Consider the following 21,980-nt stretch of genomic DNA (forward strand, 5'->3'; position numbering starts at 1 on the left):
TTCCATTTCTCTAACACACCACTTACTTACTTACTTACTTACTCACTCATGGAGCTGAGCCCTTCTGGAGGAGCCGCCAATTCTGCAGCTACTTAAGAACTTCCCAGCATTTTATGGAACCCGAAGGTTAATTACCGTTTCACAAGAGCCCTCCACTGGTTCCTATCCTGAGACAGATCAATCCAATCCATCCCATACTATCTCTCTAAGATCAATTTTAATATTGTCCATCCACCTACGCCTTGGTCTTCCAAGTGGTCTCTTCCCTTCTGGCTTTCCCACCAATATCCTATATGCATTCCTCTTCTCTCCCATTCGTGTTACATGCCCTGCCCACCTCATCCTCCTTGACTCGATCATTCTAATTATACTTGGAGAAGAGTATGAAGTTATGAAGCACAAATATAACACATATACTAAATAATAACAATGATTGATTAAGTTATAAAAATAATATCTATTTTCAAATAGAAATAATTAACAATATAATTGCAGCCTTTTGTGAAGGTGTAACATTTCATTTACACTAAGGCAGCGTCTACAAGACCGTACAAAATGCGTCCGTTGTAACTAAAGTAGTTTATGACGTTGCTGAGGACACAACACAGTTACAGAATGCGGTGCGTAGTTTTTTGTCTGCAATGGAGCCAGAAGAAAGCGTAGCATTCGCCTCTCCTATTTATTTCTACAACGGACGTCACGACGTTCGTTACAACGGACGCATTTTGTGCCTATTACGGGCTTCGGGAAATTCCACGCAAAAGGAAGCAGCATGGCAGTGGGCTGTGAGGAAGAACTCAAACAAATATTAATATATTCAGAAATTACAGATAATATAAAAATACGTACAACTGGAAAACATAAACCGGAAATAAATCAGTAAAATACCTGGCTGTAGGATGGACAACTGGGGTTCGATTCTGGGTGGTGTCAAGTTTCTTCTCTTTGCCACTGTAGCCAATCTCAGCGTAGTACAAATTGTTACCTCTTGGGTGAGGGTGGGGGGGGGTGTAAACAAAACGATCTTCCCACGATACCAGCTACTGACCTCAATCTAACGCGGAGGTTCACAATGCGAGGACCTACTTCTTCGAGTCCACTGCATTACTTCATAGAGCGGTGCTTAGGCGTAGGGGTTACTCAATATTTATATTGTATTTGTATAAAATTCTGTAGCTAAATTCAGCATCTAGCATTCAAGAAGTGCTTTCACAAATACAGTTAGCTTAAGCATAGCCCTTGAGACTTATAATCAGATGTTCCCGGTTCGAATTTCATCCGTGACAAAATCTATCTATGGCTTTACAGACTTTTTGCTGTACCTTGGCCGATTTTAAGTTTCTTGATCTTTTGCACAGTCGGCAGGACTCCTTAGACGAGGGACCAGCCCGTCGTAAGGCCGCTACCTGCATACACAGTACAGCACAAACAGAATAAATGCACACAGACATCCATACCTCAAGTGAGATTTGAACCCACGATCCTAGGGTTTGAGAGGGTGACCACTGTGATAAGCAGTGACACGAACTATCTTGTCTAATTCTTTGTCATTTTTATTGGTCAATAAGGCGAGTGCCTGAGTAGTAACTTGAAATAAGTCACTACCGTGTCCTCCTTAATCCTTTTAAATTTACCAAAACAAAACATTTAATCTATGAAATCTAATATTTTTTACGTTCCTTTCTTGAATAAATTTATTTGCAAATATTCCCTGTATTTTTTATACAGTATCTTCAATTAAAATATTGCCAGATAAAGATATTTAGACTTAATTATTATATCATAAATAAATACAGTGAGACGTCCTCGTAATTACTGATCCGTAAACTATTATTTGCACAAACAGATGTGGGATATGGCACGGATCCTCAGAAAACACGATGCTGTTCTATTGGTCAGTGAGTTTGGAAAGGTTGCAAGGGGTTCCACTAATTTTACTATCAGACAAGGCACTTTAAACTCATATTTATATTAGAAATACGTGAATTCTGTACTGAATCAACCGACTATACACGCGGTTTCGCGTAAAATTTATAAATATTTGTGACTGAGGAACTGAAATAACTTTCTGTGAAATTCTACTTTAAAAATCCATTTGCAAATATAGTAAGAAGTTCATAAAGGTCAGACGTGGACAACGAGCCAGGCGTTTCTCACGCATGCGCACTCTCTTTTTATAAAATTGAAATGCTACACAACATTTCATTTTTAGGTACATCTGTTCTTGTCATCTTAAAATAAATGTCCATTTATCCTACTTCCGTTATAAACATATATACCATTCCTCTGTATTCGTGACGCACTAGGTAATTCTTATCCAGGTCTAATGACATCATCAAGAAAGGATTAGCAACGCACGTGAGTTTGTCTTTGTAACAATGTAAACATAAGTTTCAAAACACTTGAACTAAATATCTTCTGTGTCACAACACTGGAGTATTGTATATATTTTCGTGTGTCCTTAAAATAACTTAAAGCAATAATTCTTACACCAAGTTCACTAAAGTACAGTCTATTTATAACACCAAGCCCTCAAACAAATTGGTTGTGTCAATCTCTTTGTAGAAGTTCATATAACGCTGCAATATACGTTTGCGCCATTTGAAGTGTTTCAAATTTAGACAGTTTCCTGTCGTTTCCTAGTGACGGCACCACATCTCTTAAGCGATCGAAAGCGTCATTTAAACTATTCATTCTACGTCTTTCTCTTGCGTTCGCCGCTAATCTTCTCTTTTTCATCACTTCCACTCCTGGAGTCGAAATTTGTTGCCCTACAGATCTGCCCTTATGACCTGATGTACATCGCTTGTCCCCTTGTTGCTGATAACTCACTTTGACCCTTTTACAGGAAGACATCACAGGGCTGTCTCTACTACTGTCACTGCTGCAGAATTCTTGCTGCATTGTCGTGTACTGACATGGATGCATCTCCTGGATTCTAGCACCGCTCCGCCCCTCTGACATTGCCGACTCCTCACGGTGATTCCGTTTGGTGAAACCTCCTTCGTTTCCAAAGTAGTTCTCGTTGTAATGCCAGAAATTTTCATCTTCTTGACGGTAATTATGATGCTGGTGATAATGATGATATTGGTCTTGTTGGGAATGGTCGTGGAGGGGTTTGAGGGTGTGGTCAGTGAAGCCGTGAGGAAGGCGATGATTGGAATAAACTTGCTTATCGTATATAGTTACTGGGTTGTTGACATTTGTTGGACTTGGGGTGGAAGTGAAGGATGAAGCATATGTACTATCAGGACTAGACACGGGGCTATGATAGCCATCAGATGAGCCATCAGATGACCTTGGGAAAGACGAAACCCGGTGATGTGGGTGGCAAAGATATGACGCCATCATTGTCATGGCAACCTTCTGTTATAAAGTGTTTCTTGCTAAGCTGTAGACTCAGTTTTAACAGATTATACGCTAAAACACACGAACATGAAAACGAAAACACTTGGATACACTTCTGCTTAATAAAAACGCTATGAATGTTTCTTCTAATGTTGGAAACAAAGTCAAAATATCACTCTATCTTTGAAAATTGTTTATATTTTTCATAGTAAGAAATAATATATTGTAAAAATTATTTATCACGTACACTGTATGATGTTATTATCGATAATGTATAGTATTTTAGTTCTATTTATTTTGTCTCTTATTTACTTTTCACACAGAAAACTGTGTTTAGTTTTTAAGCATTATACACTTTTCGCTAAATATTGTATTTTTTGGTGCATAAGGATTTTATATTTATAAAGTTGTAGATGAAATAAACGCAAAATTTACACATAACTGTTACTTGTTTTTAATTAATATTAATTTGTTCGTTCAACATCCTATAATCTAATGAATATAACAGTTAAACACACTAAAAACAGCTTCGTTTATGTTCCTGTAACACCAATTTAAAACACCACATCAGTGTTTAGAGTAAAACAGTTTCTTTGCGTTCACTGTCACGACGCCAACACACGGAACGCAGAGCCGACACAACACTGTGGCATCTCACGTGATGCGTTGAGAGCCTGGCTGCTGCAGTGGTCATCGAGTCTGCCCCACAAGACACCGGCGAGTCAACTGACTGAGAGGTACATCTCAAGACAAGGCAGTGGCTTCTGCAGCCTCCACTCCCTTCCTTGCGGTCGACTGGCAACAGATCACGTGGTTTCCAAGACACCCAACTTCTTCACGCACCCGAAGAACATGGTCAAGGGGTCAAGCTAGGTAATTGCTTCTGTGCTTGCGGTGATTTGGTGACTGAATGGAGATGATAAGTGATGTCGGTTCCCGGGAGAAGGAAGATGTTCTTATTTCTCGCTCCACCCCCCTTGTCATGTTTGTAAAGGAGTAACATTAATTTGATGTAACTAGGCAGGTTCATATAACAATATAATTCTAGAATTCTACCTGGAGGTACCCAGTTCGAATATTCTTCCCGAGCTATCAACTACACTGAGTTCTTTCGTGTTTTTTTTTTGTTTCTTCAGGAAATAAACTGCATAATGAGGAGCGTCGTAACTTGTACTCTTCGCCGAGTGTAATTAGAATGATCAAGTCAAGCAGAATGAGATGGGCTGGGCATGTAGGACGAACGGGGGCGAAGAGGAATGCATGTAGAATATTGGTGGGACAGCCAGAAGTAAAGAGACCTCTAGGAATACTAAAACTTAGGTGGATGATAATATTAAAATGGATATTAGGGAGATTGGATGGGGTAATATGGACTGGATTGATCTGGCTGTGGATAGGACAAGTGGAGGGCTCTTGTGAACACAGTATTGAACCTTCGGGTTCCATAAAATAATGTAAAGTTCTTGATTAGCTGCAAAATTGGCAAGTTCTAAAGAAGGGCTTAACACAATGAAATTAGTTATAAGTCAAGTATTGAATAATCCTGGAGTCGGGATAGCTCAGTCGGTATAGTGACTGCCTACGGGCTAGACGAAGGAGGGTTCGGAGTTCGAGTCCATTGTAGGGTCAAAAAATTTCTCTTCTCCGCGTTGTACAGACCTGCTCTGGGGTTCACCGAACCACCTACTGAATGGATTTCGGGGGCTCTTTCCATGGGGGTAGAGCGGCCGAATCGTGAAACTGACTACTCACCTCCAGCTAGTGCCAAGATCAAGAAAATATGGATATATACATCCACTCCCCCATACGCCTTCATGCTTAATTAGTTAAGCACAGGGACAACTTTACCTTAGTGTATTATCCTGGATTCCTGCATAACCATTAATTTACATAAACCTCAAATAAGAAATGTATCAAATTCCTTAACAATGGTTGTTCCCATAAAGGAAATGATACATTTTATTTCCTCCCCCCCCTACACAGTTTCAGTTCCCAATTGAAGCAAAACTATTTGCCCTTCATTATCCTGAATCGTCCATTGTGCCTTTGCTTGTCGAGTCAGGTAAAGTCAGGTACCCAGCAGCTCTCTTCAGAAGGCCGCCTCGTCAGGTCCTGCAGTGTATCAGTTACATAGGAAGGGTCACATATTTTATTCGAAAGAGCTTCTGTGATCTTTGCACACACCCTCCACATCTATGCATCCTGGAGAAAGTGTTTCAGTACTTAAAAACACCAGGAGTTTAACTTCTTGTTGGTCCACAGACTATAGGTTATTTGCTCCTTACGACTCCATCCTCTGAAGTCCAGAGGACGCTCCAAGTGAGTGTTAAGGCTCACCGGAAGGATAGGGCACATACTCCGTGGCCTGTAGTCCGCAAGCGAACTATACCGACCGAGCGACCACCGCTTGTCGGCGAAATTACTGCCAACTTTAGCTGATATAAGATGTCACGTGGTCAGCGCAACGTATCCCCACGGCCGTTAATCTGGGTTTTCTAGACCGGAGCCGTTATTTCCTTGAAATAGCTCGTCAGTTATCCTCACGAGGCTGAGTGCTCCCCGTTCCAGATCCACTACTTCACAGAAAATCTGGTAGCGCCGGGAATCCAACCAGGATCTCCGGATCTGTAACAAGGAACTCTGACACTAGACCACTGAGGCAGATAAGGTACATTACACCTGTTTAAAATTTAATATTTTCATTTCAGACGGGTTTCAATGCGCCGAATATTTAAGGAAAGACGAGTAGAATAAGGGACAAACGGCAGTGCATTTCGTTTAGGTATTATGTTACAATCCGGAAGACCGCGGGTTCGATTTCCGTTAAGATCATTTGAGGGTCAATTCAGCCTCTAACAGAAATGAGTACCAGGAATCTTCTTGGGGTAAAGGGAGGCCGGCGCTTAAGGCTGACAACCTCACCACCTTCTGTGAGCCCATTTTCTAAAAAATGTGAAAACCTCGACGTCTCAGAAACTTTTGGGCTTTCAGGGGCTGTTACAGGGATTTTCCCTTAGAATCCTATGTTTAGCCACTTCAATCCTACATATTAAAATCGAAGGCTGAATTTGTGAAAAGCGTAAAGAAATTTCTTTCTTGTTGGGTTTCAGGGGCACGCTGAAGCGCGGAAACTGGCGACAAATTTTGAGCGAGGTAAGGATGTGAACTTGGCTCACTCATGCAGGAAGGCTTCTTGTAAAACAAGAGAGGCGCCCTCACACTAGCTGGGCCGTTACGATACTGCAATGGTAGCAAGATTATTATCGTGTTGCACGATTTTTTGGAAGCCGATGGAAATGCAGTACAGTCGTAACAAAATATATACAGCCTCAGAAAACAGCTGCAGAAGTATGTGAATCTCTGTTTAAAAGCACAACATTTCTGACCGTGACTGACTCATTCAGTGACTATAACGATAGATTCACTTATTGAATCACTGAAACTGTCTTGATGATTATCTGTCTCACTAAAAAGAAAAACCCATAATTGTAAAACAACAGACACTATGTAAGTGCTTAGGGCCGCGCCATAGCTAAAGCGGTTAGTCGCTGGCTTCCCACCGCTGCGGCCCGGGTTCGATCCCGGGTCTGGTCAAGTGGGATTTGTGGTGGACAAAGTGGCGCTGGGGCAGGTTTTCTCCGAGTATTTCGGTTTCCCCTACCAATCTTCATTCCACCAATTGCTTCACAATCACCCTCACCTATCATCTGGGGCTGGTACAATAGGCCAGAAGTGGCCGCAGTACAAGGGACTTAGTCCCACCCCACTAGCAATACCGCAGTACAAGGGACTTAGTCCCACCCCACTAGCAATACCGTAGTACAAGGGACTTAGTCCCACCCCACTAGCAATGCCGCAGTACAAGGGACTTAGTCCCAACCCCACTAGCAATAAAAAATAATGTAAGTGCTTAACTATTTTAGATAAACTGATTACTACGTCTATATATGCCACCTACATTAATATAAGAAAGCTGAATTTTGATCACAGATTTTTATTTTTGAGTTACGCTAGAGATCACTTAATTAATAACAAGTAAAGTTATCCCTGTAACAGGCCGTGAAGACCCATATGGTTTTGAGACGTCGAGGCTCCTACATTTTCTATCTAAACAATTGGCACACAGATGGTAATAAGATTGTCAGCCTTACCCACCGGCCGCCCTTTACCCCCCACGAAGATTCCTGGTATTCATTTCTGTTAGAGGCTGAGTTGACCCCAGGGCCATAGTACCGCTGGAAGTATTAGGTAAATTGAAAAAATCCACCTAATCGAGACTCGAATCCGCGACCTTCCAGCTTGTAGCAAAGTGCCTCAACCAACTACGTTACCGCGTGTCCCTATGGATAGCAAATATTTTTTATAATTGCTAGTGGGGTGGGACTAAGTCCCTTGTACTGCGGCTACTTCTGGCCTATTGTACCAGCCCCAGATGATAGGTGAGGGTGATTGTGGAGCAATTAGAGGAATGAAATTGACAGGGGAAACTGAAATACTCGAGAAAAGTTGCCCAGCGCCACTTTGGGCACCACAAATCCCACTTGACCAGACCCGGGATCAAACCCGGGCCGCCACGGTGGGAAGCCGGCGACTAACCGCTTGAGTTATGGCGCGGCCTGAAAAGCAATTAAGTATTTTTCTAAATATATTTAATTAATATTGTGGTTTTATAGGTTGTGACACCATAAAATTTCGTGGGGAAATACTTAAGTTTCGGTGGAATTTGTTGTATCCATGTTCAAGCCTTATGTGTGTAGGTTCAGCGTTAACAAACGGAAGTCACAAGAAATGTGGTCATTAGGCCCAAAGATAAGGGGTAAAAACAAGGAACCCAGTTCTAGCTGATGGGAATATATTAAGTTGTTCGTTTTTGTGATAGAGACACATTATTTCTATGAGAGATTAGCCGGAAATTTGAAAAATTATTTACATGAATTTCAGGCTATAGAAGATTAATCAATAGATCTTAATCTTACAGCTAAGGATCTCTCTGTTTCAATTCCTCATCAGAAGTCTCAGAAACAATTAGATGATTTGTTGTTATAGCTTATCAACTGTGTTTCAGAATACACCGTTACGAAAGTGCGAGAATTCTTGCATGGGATTGATTTGAATGGGATATGTCAGCTTAATTCCTGTCCGATGACATCAATTTGTTAGGATAAACCACAAATACTACAAAAAGAAACACAGAGAACGTTGTCTAGCGAAGAGCTTCATAATTTGTACCCTTCAAAAAATATTATTAAGTAGTTCAAATGAAGTATGTTGAGGTGGTCAGGGCATATATCACACATCAGATAATTTAAAAAGATCGTATCGCATTTATCGAAACCCAATTTACTTTTCTACCTTGAAGATGGAGGCAATAAAATCCTCCGAAACATCACTAAACATTTACAAGATTAGATCCTCAAATCTGTTTTAACTTCCGTAAAACATTGAATAATTAATGTGCCTGACTAGAGTTATGCCACTCTTCTATTCTTTAGTGAAGGCAATCAGGTTTAAACTGTAAGGCACTTCTCAATATAATTTACCGCAAAAACGCTGTTAGGTGATTGGTCTTTTTTAAAAAAGTAAACCAATGATATTTCAGAGTATATGAAAGTGGCCCTATCATACCTGTCTTTAGAACGAGCCTTGTGATTGAGAAACACAGCACATTAACAGCGTGTAATAACACACTGTCGTGGTGATTGGGATGCTTAAATTGCTACGTAACAATAGCAGGCCCATAAGGAGCATAATCTACGCTGAGAGCTGTAGGATTTTGCTTGCGGTAAGTGGTTCCCAGACTGTGGTTCGCACACCTCTTCCGAGAATTCAATATATTAACAAACAATCTCCGTGGCCTGTAGTCCGCAAGAAAACTATACCGACCAAGCGACCACCACTTGTCGGCGAAGTTAGTGCCAACTTTTATTGATACAGGGTGTCACGTGGTTAAAGCAACGAATCCCCACGGCCGATGATCTCGGTTTTCTAGAGCGGAGCTGCCTATTTCCTTGAAATAGGTCCTCAATTATCCTTACGAGGCTAAGTGGACCCCGTTCCAGACCCACTACTTCTCAGAAAATCTGGTAGCGCCGGGAATCGTACCCGGAACCTCTGGGTCTGTGGCCAGGAACTCTGATCACTAGACCACAGAGGCGTTCATAACAAGAGATATGTATTCGTAAAACATGAATTCAAAACTTACAACCCTCGGGTAGATTCTGAACATGAAACTACACAAGTGTAGCACCACTCTAAAATAAACTCGCAAATTAAGTTATGAATGCGAGGCCACTGCGGCGGCCCGGGTTCGATCCCAGGTCTGGTCAAGTGGGATTTGTGGTGGACAAAGTGGCGCTGTGGCAGATTTTCTCCGAGTACTTCGGTTTCCCCTGCCAATCTTCATTCCACCAATTGCTCCACAATCACCCTCACCTATCATCTGGGGCTGGTACAATAGGCCAGAAGTGGCCGCAGTACAAAGGACTTAGTCCCACCCCACTAGCAATAAGGAAAAATTTGTGAATGTAAGAAATAAAAAATTGTCACCTGAATTTTATAAAATTATGCACGAGACGCGATATAAAATTGAAGTAATGAATTACCTTCAACAGTGTCAATAGACATATCTTGAAAATTATGGCATTATGCAGGCTTACCGATTAGAAAGGCGAATATCCTTACAGTGTAGGCACTGATATTGCAATAAGTTCATATTTTTTGTAAACTGTATCTAGATTACTTAGTTACAATAATGGATCAAGTGAAGGGCTACAGAATTGGTGTATGAAGTGTACTACAATCATCCAGTTCTACTTGACTGCAAAACAAATAAGTACAGTCTTATACCCATAACTGGCCTGTTTAGTATCTTTATCTTAACGATACAAGCAGACATATGATTATCTTGAAAAGGCTGTTTCCACCGTAAAGATAAAAAGTAAAGCTATCCCCGTAAGAGGCCGTAAAGGCCCATAGGGTTGTGAGAGGTTGAGGGTCCCACATTATCTAGACAATCGGCTCACAGATGATGGTGAGGATGTCAGCCTTACGCGCCGGCCGCGCTTTACTCCCCAGGAATATTCCTGGTACTCACATCTGTTAGAGGCTGAGTCGACCTCAGGACCATAGTTCGGCTGGAAGGATTAGGTCAATTGAAAAAAATCCACCTCATCGGGACTCGGACCCGCGACCTTCCGGCTTGTAGCATAGTGCCTCAACCGACTACGCTACCGCGTGCCCCTCATTGTGAAAATACATACTTTTATATATGAGAGAGACCCTCGACGATCTCAGAAAACCGACTTTAACATGTATACCATATAAATATAGGCCTAAACTGTAAAACAATGAGTTCACATAAAAAATGAGAATATTGTGAATAATAAATTTAATTTGTAGTTTACCTTGCACCCAAAGCCCACAAGTCTTCTTCTTAATACATAACCTAAAATAAAACAAAGAGATATCAATTGAAATTAACTGAACTAACTTCTCGGAGCTGAGCCTTTCTTGAGAAGCCGCCAATTGTGCAGCTACTCAAGAACTTCCCAGCATTTTATGGAAACCGAACGTTCATTACCGTGTTCACAAGAGCCTTTCACTGGTCCCTATCCTGAACCAGATCAATCCAGTCCATACCATCCCATTGTATCTAAGATCCATTTTAATATTATCCACCTACCTACTTCTTGGTCTTCATAGTAGTATGTTTTCTTCTTGCTTTCCCATCAATATCCTATATGCAATCATCTTCTCCCCAATTCGTACTAGATGCCCTGCCCATCTTATCCTCCTAAACCTTAACAAGTTACTCTCTATCTATTAACCCTCCTTTTTTTATTTTTCTGGGATGGGGTGGGCCTAAGTCCACTTTGCACTGCGGCCACTAGTGACCTATTGTACCAGCTCCGGATGACATGATGGTGATTATGAATCGGTCAGTGGAATGAGAATTGGCAGGGGAAAAATAAGTATTTTGAGAAAACCTGCCGTAGTGCCAATTTGCCTACCACAAATCCAACTTGACCTGATCTGGCGCAGCCGTGAGAAGCCAGTAACTAACCTATTGAGCACAGCCGGTTAGTCGCCGGCCCTGGTTCAAGCCCAAGTCAACTCATGTGGGATTTGTGGTGGACAAAGTGGCGTTAGGGCAGTTTTCCTCATAGTACTTCGGTTTCCCCTGCCAATTTTCGTCCCACCGACAGCTTCACACATCTATCTACCATCCGGGGCTGGTACAATAGCCCAGTTAGTGGCCGCAGTACCAAAAGGGCCCAGTTTCACCCCACCCAAAGGAACTAAAAATAGAACTGAACCACATGACCTGTGGCACGACTCCTGTAAACCTCGGGCGCAACTGCAGTGGCAGAGCATTGCCACTCGCCGCTGCGAACAGGACGCTGGGAAGGACGAACCATCGCGGGCCTTGCCTGAAATTAGTACGCACAGTAGACAGACAACATTGTTGCGGGTCCTCACCAGGATTCCTAGGACATTCCGTGCTTGCCGGTTCTCATCAAAGAGCTTACAAGAAGATTTTCCTCCTAATATACGAGAGTTCATTACGTTTATGGAACTTTTACGTAATTGCTTTACGTTCCCATGCGATATTATTTTCTTCTTTATGGTCTCACAAGAGTGAAGAGTTTCTTTTGTTTTCTAAAAAATTCTTTTTGTCGACTCAATACAAATTGTTTGGGTGTGATCTTGTACGAGTTTATCTACGCTCACTTGTTTCAGATTATTTTTTTATGAACTATAATTTTTTTTAATAAGAAGACGCCGAAGAGAACTCGTTACTGGAATTCCTTCTTAATCAGACTAAGAAACGGGTTTAAAAGCATTGAGCATATAGAGATAATATAAATAGTATAGGTAGGGTAAAGAACTGCACTGTTTCACAGAAATGCGGCATGTCAGAACATAGAGAGAAATGACACAGGTAAAATGAGATGAAAACCCGAAACAGAAAGGCCTTTAGGCTACCAAGGCTTTTAGAAAGACTTGCAATAAATTATGAGGCATCTTTTCTTTGCCGTACCCCTGTAAGATCCCGATTGAATTGTGATATTTAATCACCAACCAATCAACTAGCCATCCATTCAGCCAGCTGAAAAAAAAAACTCTGTGTCCTGTAGTCCGCAAGCGAACTATACCGACTGAGCGACCGTTTGTCGGCGAAGTTAGTGTCAACTTTAGCGTGATCAGGGCACAGGGTCCTCACGGACGTTAAACTCGGTTTTCTAGATCGGAGCAGCTATTTCCTTAAAATAGCTCCTTAATTATCCTCACGAGGCTGAGTGAGAAAATCAGGTAGCGCCGGGAATCGAACCTGGGACCACTAGATCTGTAGCCATCTAATTATCTATGTAACAAAATAACTTATTTTCCAACCACCAAGGAAGTGGCTATGTAAAAAATGTGAAGCTGTCCTTGTAACAGGCCATGGAGGCCCATAGGTTTGTGAGACGTCGAGGCTCCCACATTTTCTGGAAAATCGGCTCAAATGTGGCGGTGGGGTTGCCAGCCTTAAGCGTTGTTCGGCCGCCTTTTATTTTTTTCTTAGCACTACAGCCCCAGTGGGCCTAGGCCTACCTCCATAAACTTCTCCGTTCACTTCGGTTTTTCTAGATCTTAGACATACGGTAGGACTCCTTGGGTGGGTGATCAGCTCGTCGCAAGGCCTCTACCTGTACACAAACACAGAAAAACGCACACAAACATCTATGCCCTGAGTGGGATTCGAACCCACGATCCCGGCTTCCGAGCGAGCCAAGACAGTGCATGCCTTAGACCGCTCGGCTACCGTGACCGGCAGTGTATAAGAATAATATATAAGAATTCAGTTCGTACCTCACAGGAAACAGATCCGAACCCACGATCCCGGTTTCCAAGCGAGCGAAGACAGTACATGCCTTAGACCGCTCGGCTACCGTGACCGGCAGTGTATAAGAATAATATATAAGAATTCAGTTCTTACCTCACAGGAAACAGATCCGAACCCACGGTCCCGGTTTCCAAGCGAGCGAAGACAGTACATGCCTTTGACCGCTCGGCTACCGTGACCGGCACCGGCCGCCCTTTACCCCCCAATAATATTCCTGGTACTCATTCCTGTTAGAGGCTGAGTGAACCCCAGGGCCATAGTGCGGCTGAAAGGATTAGGTCAATTGAAAAATCAAATAATTTCATCGAGAATCGAATCCGTGACCTTCCGGCTTGTAGCATAGTGCCTCAACCAACTACGCTACCGTGTATTTTTTTGTGAATGCAAAATGACTGCGTATACTTATGCGCAGTTCAAGAATTGGAATATATATAGTGAAATTTGAATTAAAAGTTGAATGCAGTGTAAGAAAGTTATGACATGTTGGCATAGGATTGCTGGTGAAGGCCTTTGTAATATTTGTTAATCTCCACCAAAAAGAGAGAACATACTAACTATAGTTTCTCACGTAAAATTCGCAGAAACCGTTTGTGTCGTGAACACAGGCTAGGGGCTTCTATTTCTATGTTATTGAAATGTTTACAGCGGAAAGCAAATATCTGATAGCGCCGGCCGGCAGATTGCAGATTCGCAGTCTTCAATGGACAACGTGTAAATCCTTCCATTTAATCGGCAATAAAGAAAATTGCAACCGTCACTCTCAGTAATTTGCGTCAGAAGGTAACGGAACAAGTTGGAGGCAACGACCAGCATCTTAGCGTGTGACTTCTCAGCGCATTCGAAAGGTCCTCGGTTTGAATACTGGTTGTGAGACTTTTTCCCTCGTCTTTTGTTTTTAACTTTCCGGTGAATTATAAAACAGGCTTTTAACCACCCCACAAACCAATAATGTACATTCCCCAATTCGTCTTAGCTAGACATACATTCTTTATGTTAGGGGTGCGTAAACTGTGGGTCGCTTTCAAGAAGACTCTTTGTATCACGAACAAGTTTATACCTACCTTACTTACTTACTCATGGAGCTGAGCCCTTCTTGATGAGCCGCCAATTCTGCAGCTACCTAAGAATTTCCTAGCATTTTATGGAACCCGAAGGTTCATTACCGTGTTCACAAGAGCCCTCTACTGGTCCCTATCCTGAGCCAGATCTATCAAATCCATACCATCCCATCATATCTCTCTAAGATCCATTTTAATATTGTTCACCCACCTACGTCTTGGCCTTCCCAGCGGTATCTTTCCTTCTGGCTTTTCCACCAATATCCTATATGCATTCCTCTTCTCCCCCTTTCTGTGCTACATGTCCTGCCCACCTCATCCTTCTTAACTTGATCATTTTAATTATACTTGGAGAAGAGTTCAAGTTATGAAGCTCCTCATTATGCAGTAAACTGCTTTTGTGACCCTGTAGAACAGCCCTGTCAAACGCGGCGCTCGCGGGCGCCATGGCGCCCGTGGTATATTTTTCTGGCGCCCTCCGTAACCACATATAATTGAGCCGATTTTTAATATTAATTCAAATTGTAAGACAAGAGACATTTTTGAATGTCTGAGTACTTTTAAATATTTTCGAAAACTGTTATTATTATTATTATTGTTAATTTATATTATTATTATTATTATTATTATTANCATAAGAACGTTGGAGACAGCACTCCTATAGAATGTAGTCATTCACTTGTAATGATCGCTGTACCGACTGATCCATTTGGGCCCATCACCTGTCTGCAGGTGCCACGACCTTCATCCCAGTGCAAGAGGTAGACCCACCTCCAGATGGCATGCGCAAAGAAGGTGACAGTTGGGGTGATTTTGTTTTATTATTGTGTGGGCGGTGTTTCAGGCGAAATGCGTTCTCAGCTGTGTAGAGGTAGCAACAACAGCCCCACTGCACTGCAGAGCAGGGGTTGTAAGTAGTTGATTAGCTACCTTAATAGTTAACCGATAGACTATTAACAGATACGTTAATTATCTTGTGTCCACTGGCTAACCGGCAGAGTCGAACGGGCTGACTGACAGACTAACTAAAGGATCATGTTGCTCTATCTCATAAGATTTTCCTTGAGAAACAGATAAGCATTGAAGTTTTGAAAGAATCCCTGTTATGAAGCCTGACCCTTTACGTCATTACAACCGAGGATTGCCACTGGATATTTTACTGGACAAATTCGGGTTAACAATGAATAGCAGTAAGCTTCACTTTAATATTACCTTTCACTAGGAGCACGCAGTAACGTTGATGGTTGAGGTACTATGCTACAAACTGAAAGGTTACGGGTTAGATTCCCGATGAAATCACTGGAATTTTAATTGACCTAATCCTTCAAGCTGCACTATGGTCCTCGATTCTGCTCAACCTCGCAGAGAAATGAGTACAAGAAATCTGTATATGTACGTTGCTAGGTAACGGTTCGGTGAAAAATTTATCGCGGCAACGAATAAACAAGCAAGCGTAGAAGAATTGTTGGAGGCGTCGTTTTCTGTGCTGTCCATATCGTACCAAGGAAATTTTATGGGAGAGTCTGTATATTCTCCTATCGTTGCTGGGCAACGGTTCGATAAACATGTTCCAGGGGCAACAACGAATTATTGGAGGCGTTGTTTTATGTTCGGTCCTTGTCGAATCAAAGGAAAGTAGGCGTTTAGTTCTTCACATAATTTCTTCTTTTATTAGGTATTTCTCTCCTTTCTATGCTGCTGTTTCAAAGTAACCTCGTTTTAACAAGATTCTTCCAGAATTTTATGTGAATCATTGTTTCCAGCAGGAGAACTATATATCAGAGGGTTTCCAACTATTTTATTCAGTTACTTCAGGTAAATTACCTTCTGGCTATATTTTCTCTGTTTTCCGTTCTTAGACCAAGTAGTCTGCTTAGACATTTTCAGCATTTGAAAATTATTTCTGCATAAAGGCTTTCTGCAGTAACAGGGACCATGCGGTCCCACGGACAGGTGTCCAAGAAGAAAGGATCCGGCAGTTGTCTTGTGCGCATATGAAATGCGACTGCGCAGTGTCTTCTGCGTGAATGGTGTAGCACGTTCCACACGCAACAGAGCTAGGTCTAGTTCCGAGGGTCCCGAGGGGCGGCGGGCTGCCCTCAATTCAAACAAAGTTCCTCTTTACCGTGAAGTACGTAAGGGAGAAATGGAAAATATTTGAAGTAAATTGCCCCTGTGACCAGTTCATTAAGTGCTACGTCAGGAAGGCGTATGGGGGAGGGGATTTGAAGCTCCAGCATTCTTGACTTCGGCACTTGTTGGAGATGAGTGGTCAGCTTCACGCCCCGGCCGCTTTATTCCCGGGGAAAGAGCCCCTTGTAACTTTATCCCCGGGGAAAGAGCACCCTGTAACTTTAACCTGGGGAAAGAGCCCCCGGTAGCTTTAAGCCGGGGAAAGAGCCCCCGGTAGCGTTATCCCCAGGTAAGGAGCCCTCGGTAGCTTTATCCCGGGTGAAAGAGCCCTCGGTAGCTTTAACCCGGGGAAAGAGCCCCCGGTAGCGTTATCCCCAGGTAAAGAGCCATCGGTAGCTTTATCTCGGGGGAAAGAGCCCCCCCTATTTTTAACTAGGGGAAAGAGCCATCGGTAGCTTTAACCAGGGGAAAGAGCCCCCGGTAGCTTTAACTGGGGGAAAGAGCCCCTGGTAGCTTTAACCCGTGGAAAGAGCCCCCGGTAGCGTTATCCCCAGGTAAAGAGCCCTCGGTAGCATTAACCCGGGGAAAGAACCCCCGGTAACTTTATCCTCGGAGAAAGAGACCCTGGTAGCTTACTCTCCGGGGAAAGAGCTCCTTACTCAACCTGTAGAAGACACTGATAAACACAAGAGCCGGTCTAGACGCTGCGGAGAACAGAAGAAATAGCAAGGGAGGAAATCTGATCACTGATTTCCAACTACTACCGACGTCAGAAATGGTGGAGCTGCACCTCCAGTCCCCCATATGCCTTCATGGCATAGTGTTTAATGAGAAATGCATACGCAATATAAATGAACGCCACGATTAAACGCTTACCACTCCTACAGCCCTATTCTGGAACTTTGAAGTTCAAAACTGGGTCCTGAAGGCCGATATCGTAGAAGGGGTTCATCTAACCTCTCCAGACAAATATCGGGAGAGCGGGCCTGTCTTAAAATATACTCTCTAAGTGGTCGTTCTATTTTTCGAGTTATTCAACATCGTAAGAGCCGCAAGCCGTGGGGACACTATGACTACGGCCCCAAAATTCAGCCTTCCAAGGACAATGAGTGGTAGACCTCATCCACTGTAGCCTCTACGGCCATTGTGGCCAACTTATTATCATCTTACTAGTACTCCGATCAAGTCAAGGAGGATGAAGTGGGCAAGGCATGTAGCACGAATAGGAGAGAAGAGGAATGCATATAGGATATTGTTGGTAAAGCCAGAAGGAAAGAGACCACTGGGAAGACCTTGGCGTAGTGGGTGAACGAATATTAAAATGGATGTTAGAGAGATAGGATGGGATGGTATGGATTGGATTCATCTGGTTCAGGATAGGGACCAGTGCAGGGCTCTTGGGAACACGGTAATGAACCTTCTGGTTCCATAAAATGCTGGGAAATTCTTGAGTAGCTGCAGAATTGGCGGCTCCTCAAGAAAGGCTCAGCTCCATAAGTAAAATGCCTTGGCGGCCAGAGTGGTGCGTTTCATTACCATCATACCAACAGTCTCAGTGTGAGAGCCATCGAGGTACGTACCACGGCCACTGTGATGGGCTCCTTGTTCTTCCTGCGGTCCCAGTGCTCGAACTGTCCAAGGCATCACGCGCTGTACACCGTTAGGTGCTATTAGCCGCTCATTATAGCTCTCTGTTGGACCTTGGCCGCTTTTTCAGTTTCTTAATCCTATACGCAGTCGGCAGGATTCCTGGGGCGGGGTATCAGCCGGTCCCAAGGTCACTACCTACACACAGAACAACACAGACATCTTGCCTAGAGTGGGATTCGAACTCAAGATCCCAGTGTTGGGGCGGGCGAAAACAGTTCATTTTTCAAACAGCATGACCACTGTGATTGGCCGGAGGAATATACTCGTGTGCTGTACAGAAAACAACACAAACAACCACGCGATACATGTGTACGCAATCTTCCTTGTTCTTATTGAATTGCAGCTCAAAGTTTCTCTAATTCCGAGCACTGGTTTTAAGGAAAAACAAAACTCTGTGGCCTGTAGTCCGCAAGAGAACTATACCGACCGAGCGAACGCCGCTTGTCGTCGAAGTCAGTGCCTACTTTTGCGGATAGAGGGTGTCGCGTGGTCAGCGCAACGAATCCCCAGGGCCGTTAATTTCGGTTTTCTAGACCGGAGCCGCTATTTCCTTCAAATACCTCATCAGTTATCCTCACGAGGATCTCTCTGGATCTGTAGCCTGAAACTCTGACCACTAGACAGAGGAGGTCGCACTGGTTTTAAATTAATGGGAAATTAATTTTCGTCTAATGAGTGTCCGATAATTTTTGTACCAACCTCTGCACAGAAACTGCATACTCGCGTGTATCCTGACTGTCTCATTCAATTCTATCATGACATCAAGATTATGCATTTGGACACTTAGCTACTTCTCGCGTCAAAAGTTATGTACACCTCCCCATTTTAAAAAAACGGGAACTTGCGTATTTGCATAGTCGCGTGGTAGCGTAGTTAGTTGAGGCACTAACCCAAAAGGTCGAGGGTTTTTCTCGATGAGATTATTGGGTTTTTCAATTTACTCAATCCTTCCAGCTGCACTATGGCCCTGGGGTCGTCTCAGCCTCTAACAGGAATGAGTACCAGGAATATTCCTGTGGGTAAAGGGCGGCCGGCGCGTAAGGCAGACCTCACCGCTATCTGTGAGCCGATTGTCTAAAAAATATGGATATTTCGAGGTCTCACAACCCTATGGGCTTCCACGGCCTGTTGCTGAGATAGCTTTACCAATTTTGTTACTTTTACGTGTGTTAGCATGCGAAATTGAGTCATATAAACTCAAAGCCCCGGGGACAGACGCGTAGAACAGCCGTCCCTTTGATACGCTACACCCGCTGCAGAGAAGCAGAACTTCACGAAGCAGTCACGTGACTCCGTGTTTGTCTAATTTTGTCCGTGCATTACGGTAAGAAATCATGTTATAAACTTTCAGAAGCCAAATTGAAACCATAACTGGGCTAAAATAAAGTTGTAAGATTTGAGGCTTTCACGGCGGTGACTATGAAGAAAGCAGTCTTTTGGGATTTGGCACCNAAGTTGTCCCCGTACTTAACTAACTAAACACTATGCCATAAAGTCGTATGGGGGAGTGGATATATAGACTCATGTTTTCTTAACCTCGGCAATAGTTGGAGATGAGTGGTCAGCTTCACGTCCCGGAAGCTTTACCCCAGGGGAAAGAGCTTATCCATTGGATAGGAGGCTGGGTGGGCCCCAGAGCCGGTCTGGACGATATGGAGAAATGAAAATTCTTACCCCCACCAGGATTCGAACTGCGACCCCTCAGTCTTCCAGCCAATAGCTAGTCGCTATCCCGACTCCCATAACTGGGGACCACTCCATAAATACTTTGCCTTTCTAAATATTATTAGTTAGGAGCTGCAGCCAACTTCACCCTCAAAGAATCAGCCATCTGTGCAGATGAATAGGAGGCTGACTGCATTCTACCGACCACCTGGACCTAATGACCTTACAGGTCATCACACTTTTGTGGTCAATTAATGGAATTATCATCATAACTATCATTAATATAGTAAGAAGTAAAGATACAACTTTCTTTGTGCCTGAGTATCACGCCGTAGAGGGTTATGGAGTAGTGGCGTTAAAGGTCCCCGCATTTTAACCTAATTAAAATTTAGTGGTCAGGCTCATGCTCCGGCCAATTTGGCCCCGAGAAAATAGTTCTCGGTAAGAAGAATAATGTATGCAACAAACAAACGCCATGCTGCAGGGTCCTCCTTCAAAACTTGACAGTAGCTGAGACCGGACTCACAACAGACAGGCAATGGATAATTTCATATTAGTTCATCCTATTGCCTTGCGTTAAGTGTCCCAAGGGGTTTCCTTCCTTCGGGGTTATCGAACAAGTATTTACATCCGTCGAGGCTCCCACATTTTCTAGATAATCGGCTCAAAGATGGCGGTGAGGTTGTCTGCATTAAGCGCCGTCTGGCCGTCTTTATCTCCCAGGACAAAACATTATAAATCACATTGTAAAAAGGATTCCCAGCGGCCTCCGTAGTCTAGAGGTAACGTTCCCACCTCATGACTCGTAGTACGCGGGTTCAAATACCCGGCGGAGGTCGTCGAATTTTTAAGGGCGGAAAAATTCAGGGAACAAGTCCTCCGTGAGGGACTTTAAGCCGTGGGTCCCCCGTGTCGTAGCTTTACGGCACGTAAAAGAACCTCATATCTCCAAAGGAGGTCACTGAGCCAAATTACGGACGTTTCCCGCCCAACAGCAGTCTCTAATACCTCTGGTAGATGGGGGAAGCATTATAGATACCTCTCAGCTAGTAGAGCCGGTCTCGCTGGCTGGGCGGGACTGATGGTAAGCACCAGTACCGGTAGGATATAGAGACTGGTAGAAATTATAGAGGGAAGCACAATGGAACAATACAGGTCTAAGTGCATGGGGAAACCCACACTCTCCAATAACTAACTAACTAACAAGGATTCAAACTGAAATATAGTCAGCATTCCCGATATACATATAAGGTTATGTGTAGATTTTTCTCAACAGCATTATGGCGTGGTGCTTAGGCACAGGGGCAAATTTGCCTTTATGATTAAGACAGCATAGACTGAGAAACTAGGCAGGCTTCAGTAATTAACGAATTTTCCTCAGCGACAAGCCGATTAATTAACGTGATCACTCTTGTGTCGGTTGCTGTAACTAATTAACACAATAATGGGTGTCGAAACCTCAAAGCAAGCAAACCTCCCCTTCCAAATGAGAACATATCATCTTGCCATATGGAAAATTCATCCCTCTCAGGGGGGGTGTGCATAGCGGATAATGAGGAGCACGCGACGCACCAATAACAACAGCATTAGTAGTTTTGCACGGTTGGCTACCCAACCCTTGCACCCCCCCAGTGACCTCTCTCAAAGCCCCAACCCCTTACCGCTTGACCTATTGCCTACTTGTGGCTTTGCTATTAGCGGTACACTCATATCAAATTAAACTTCTCAATGACATTAAGAGGGAGGCTGAAATTATTGCAACAACGAATTAAAGACCGAACTTAGTTATAAATTGGGCAATATTTCTGGTGCAGTAAAGAAGTTTTTGTTTAAGCGGTCCTGAATCGCCCACCTCGGTAACTCTATAAACGGATTAACGTGGTTGGAACGGGACTGTACGCGTGCGCACAACGAGGGGAACACCCGATACATATCATAGCGCGTGCGCAACGCGATCCTCATCATTGCCGCCATAAGCCGTTCGCGTCACCCAAACGGAACGACAGGTCTCGTATTAAAAGCAAGAACGACCTACGGCACAATAAACCATTTTGTAGAAAGTTGTGTGACATTTCTTTCCAAGCTACAATGCAATCGTTATGAAATGTTTGGCTGTCTTCATAACCGCCTCTCTGGTCTAGTGGTCAGAGTTCCTGGCTACAGATCCAAATGTTCAGGGTTATATTCCCGGCTCTACCAGATTTTCTGAGAAGCAGTGGGTCTGGAACGGGGTCCACTCA

General features: G+C 43.4%; 1 protein-coding gene across 1 annotated transcript; it reads right to left on the minus strand.

Annotated features, from left to right (window-relative positions):
- Positions 1–2,261: 2,261 nt before the first annotated feature.
- LOC111864606 (protein twist) lies at positions 2,262–3,580 on the minus strand. Its single transcript, XM_023851975.2, has one exon. It carries the CDS (start codon positions 3,355–3,357, stop codon positions 2,551–2,553), a length of 807 nt encoding a protein of 268 aa, XP_023707743.2. The 5' UTR covers positions 3,358–3,580; the 3' UTR covers positions 2,262–2,550.
- Positions 3,581–21,980: the final 18,400 nt, after the last annotated feature.

This window comes from Cryptotermes secundus, unplaced genomic scaffold (assembly GCF_002891405.2).
Source record: "Cryptotermes secundus unplaced genomic scaffold, Csec_1.0 scaffold284, whole genome shotgun sequence".
NCBI lineage: Eukaryota > Metazoa > Arthropoda > Insecta > Blattodea > Kalotermitidae > Cryptotermes > Cryptotermes secundus.

Bases quoted from the DNA above. Each gene is read 5' to 3' on its own strand.
- LOC111864606 (XM_023851975.2), bottom strand. From the start codon at position 3,357: ATGACAATGATGGCGTCATATCTTTGCCACCCACATCACCGGGTTTCG.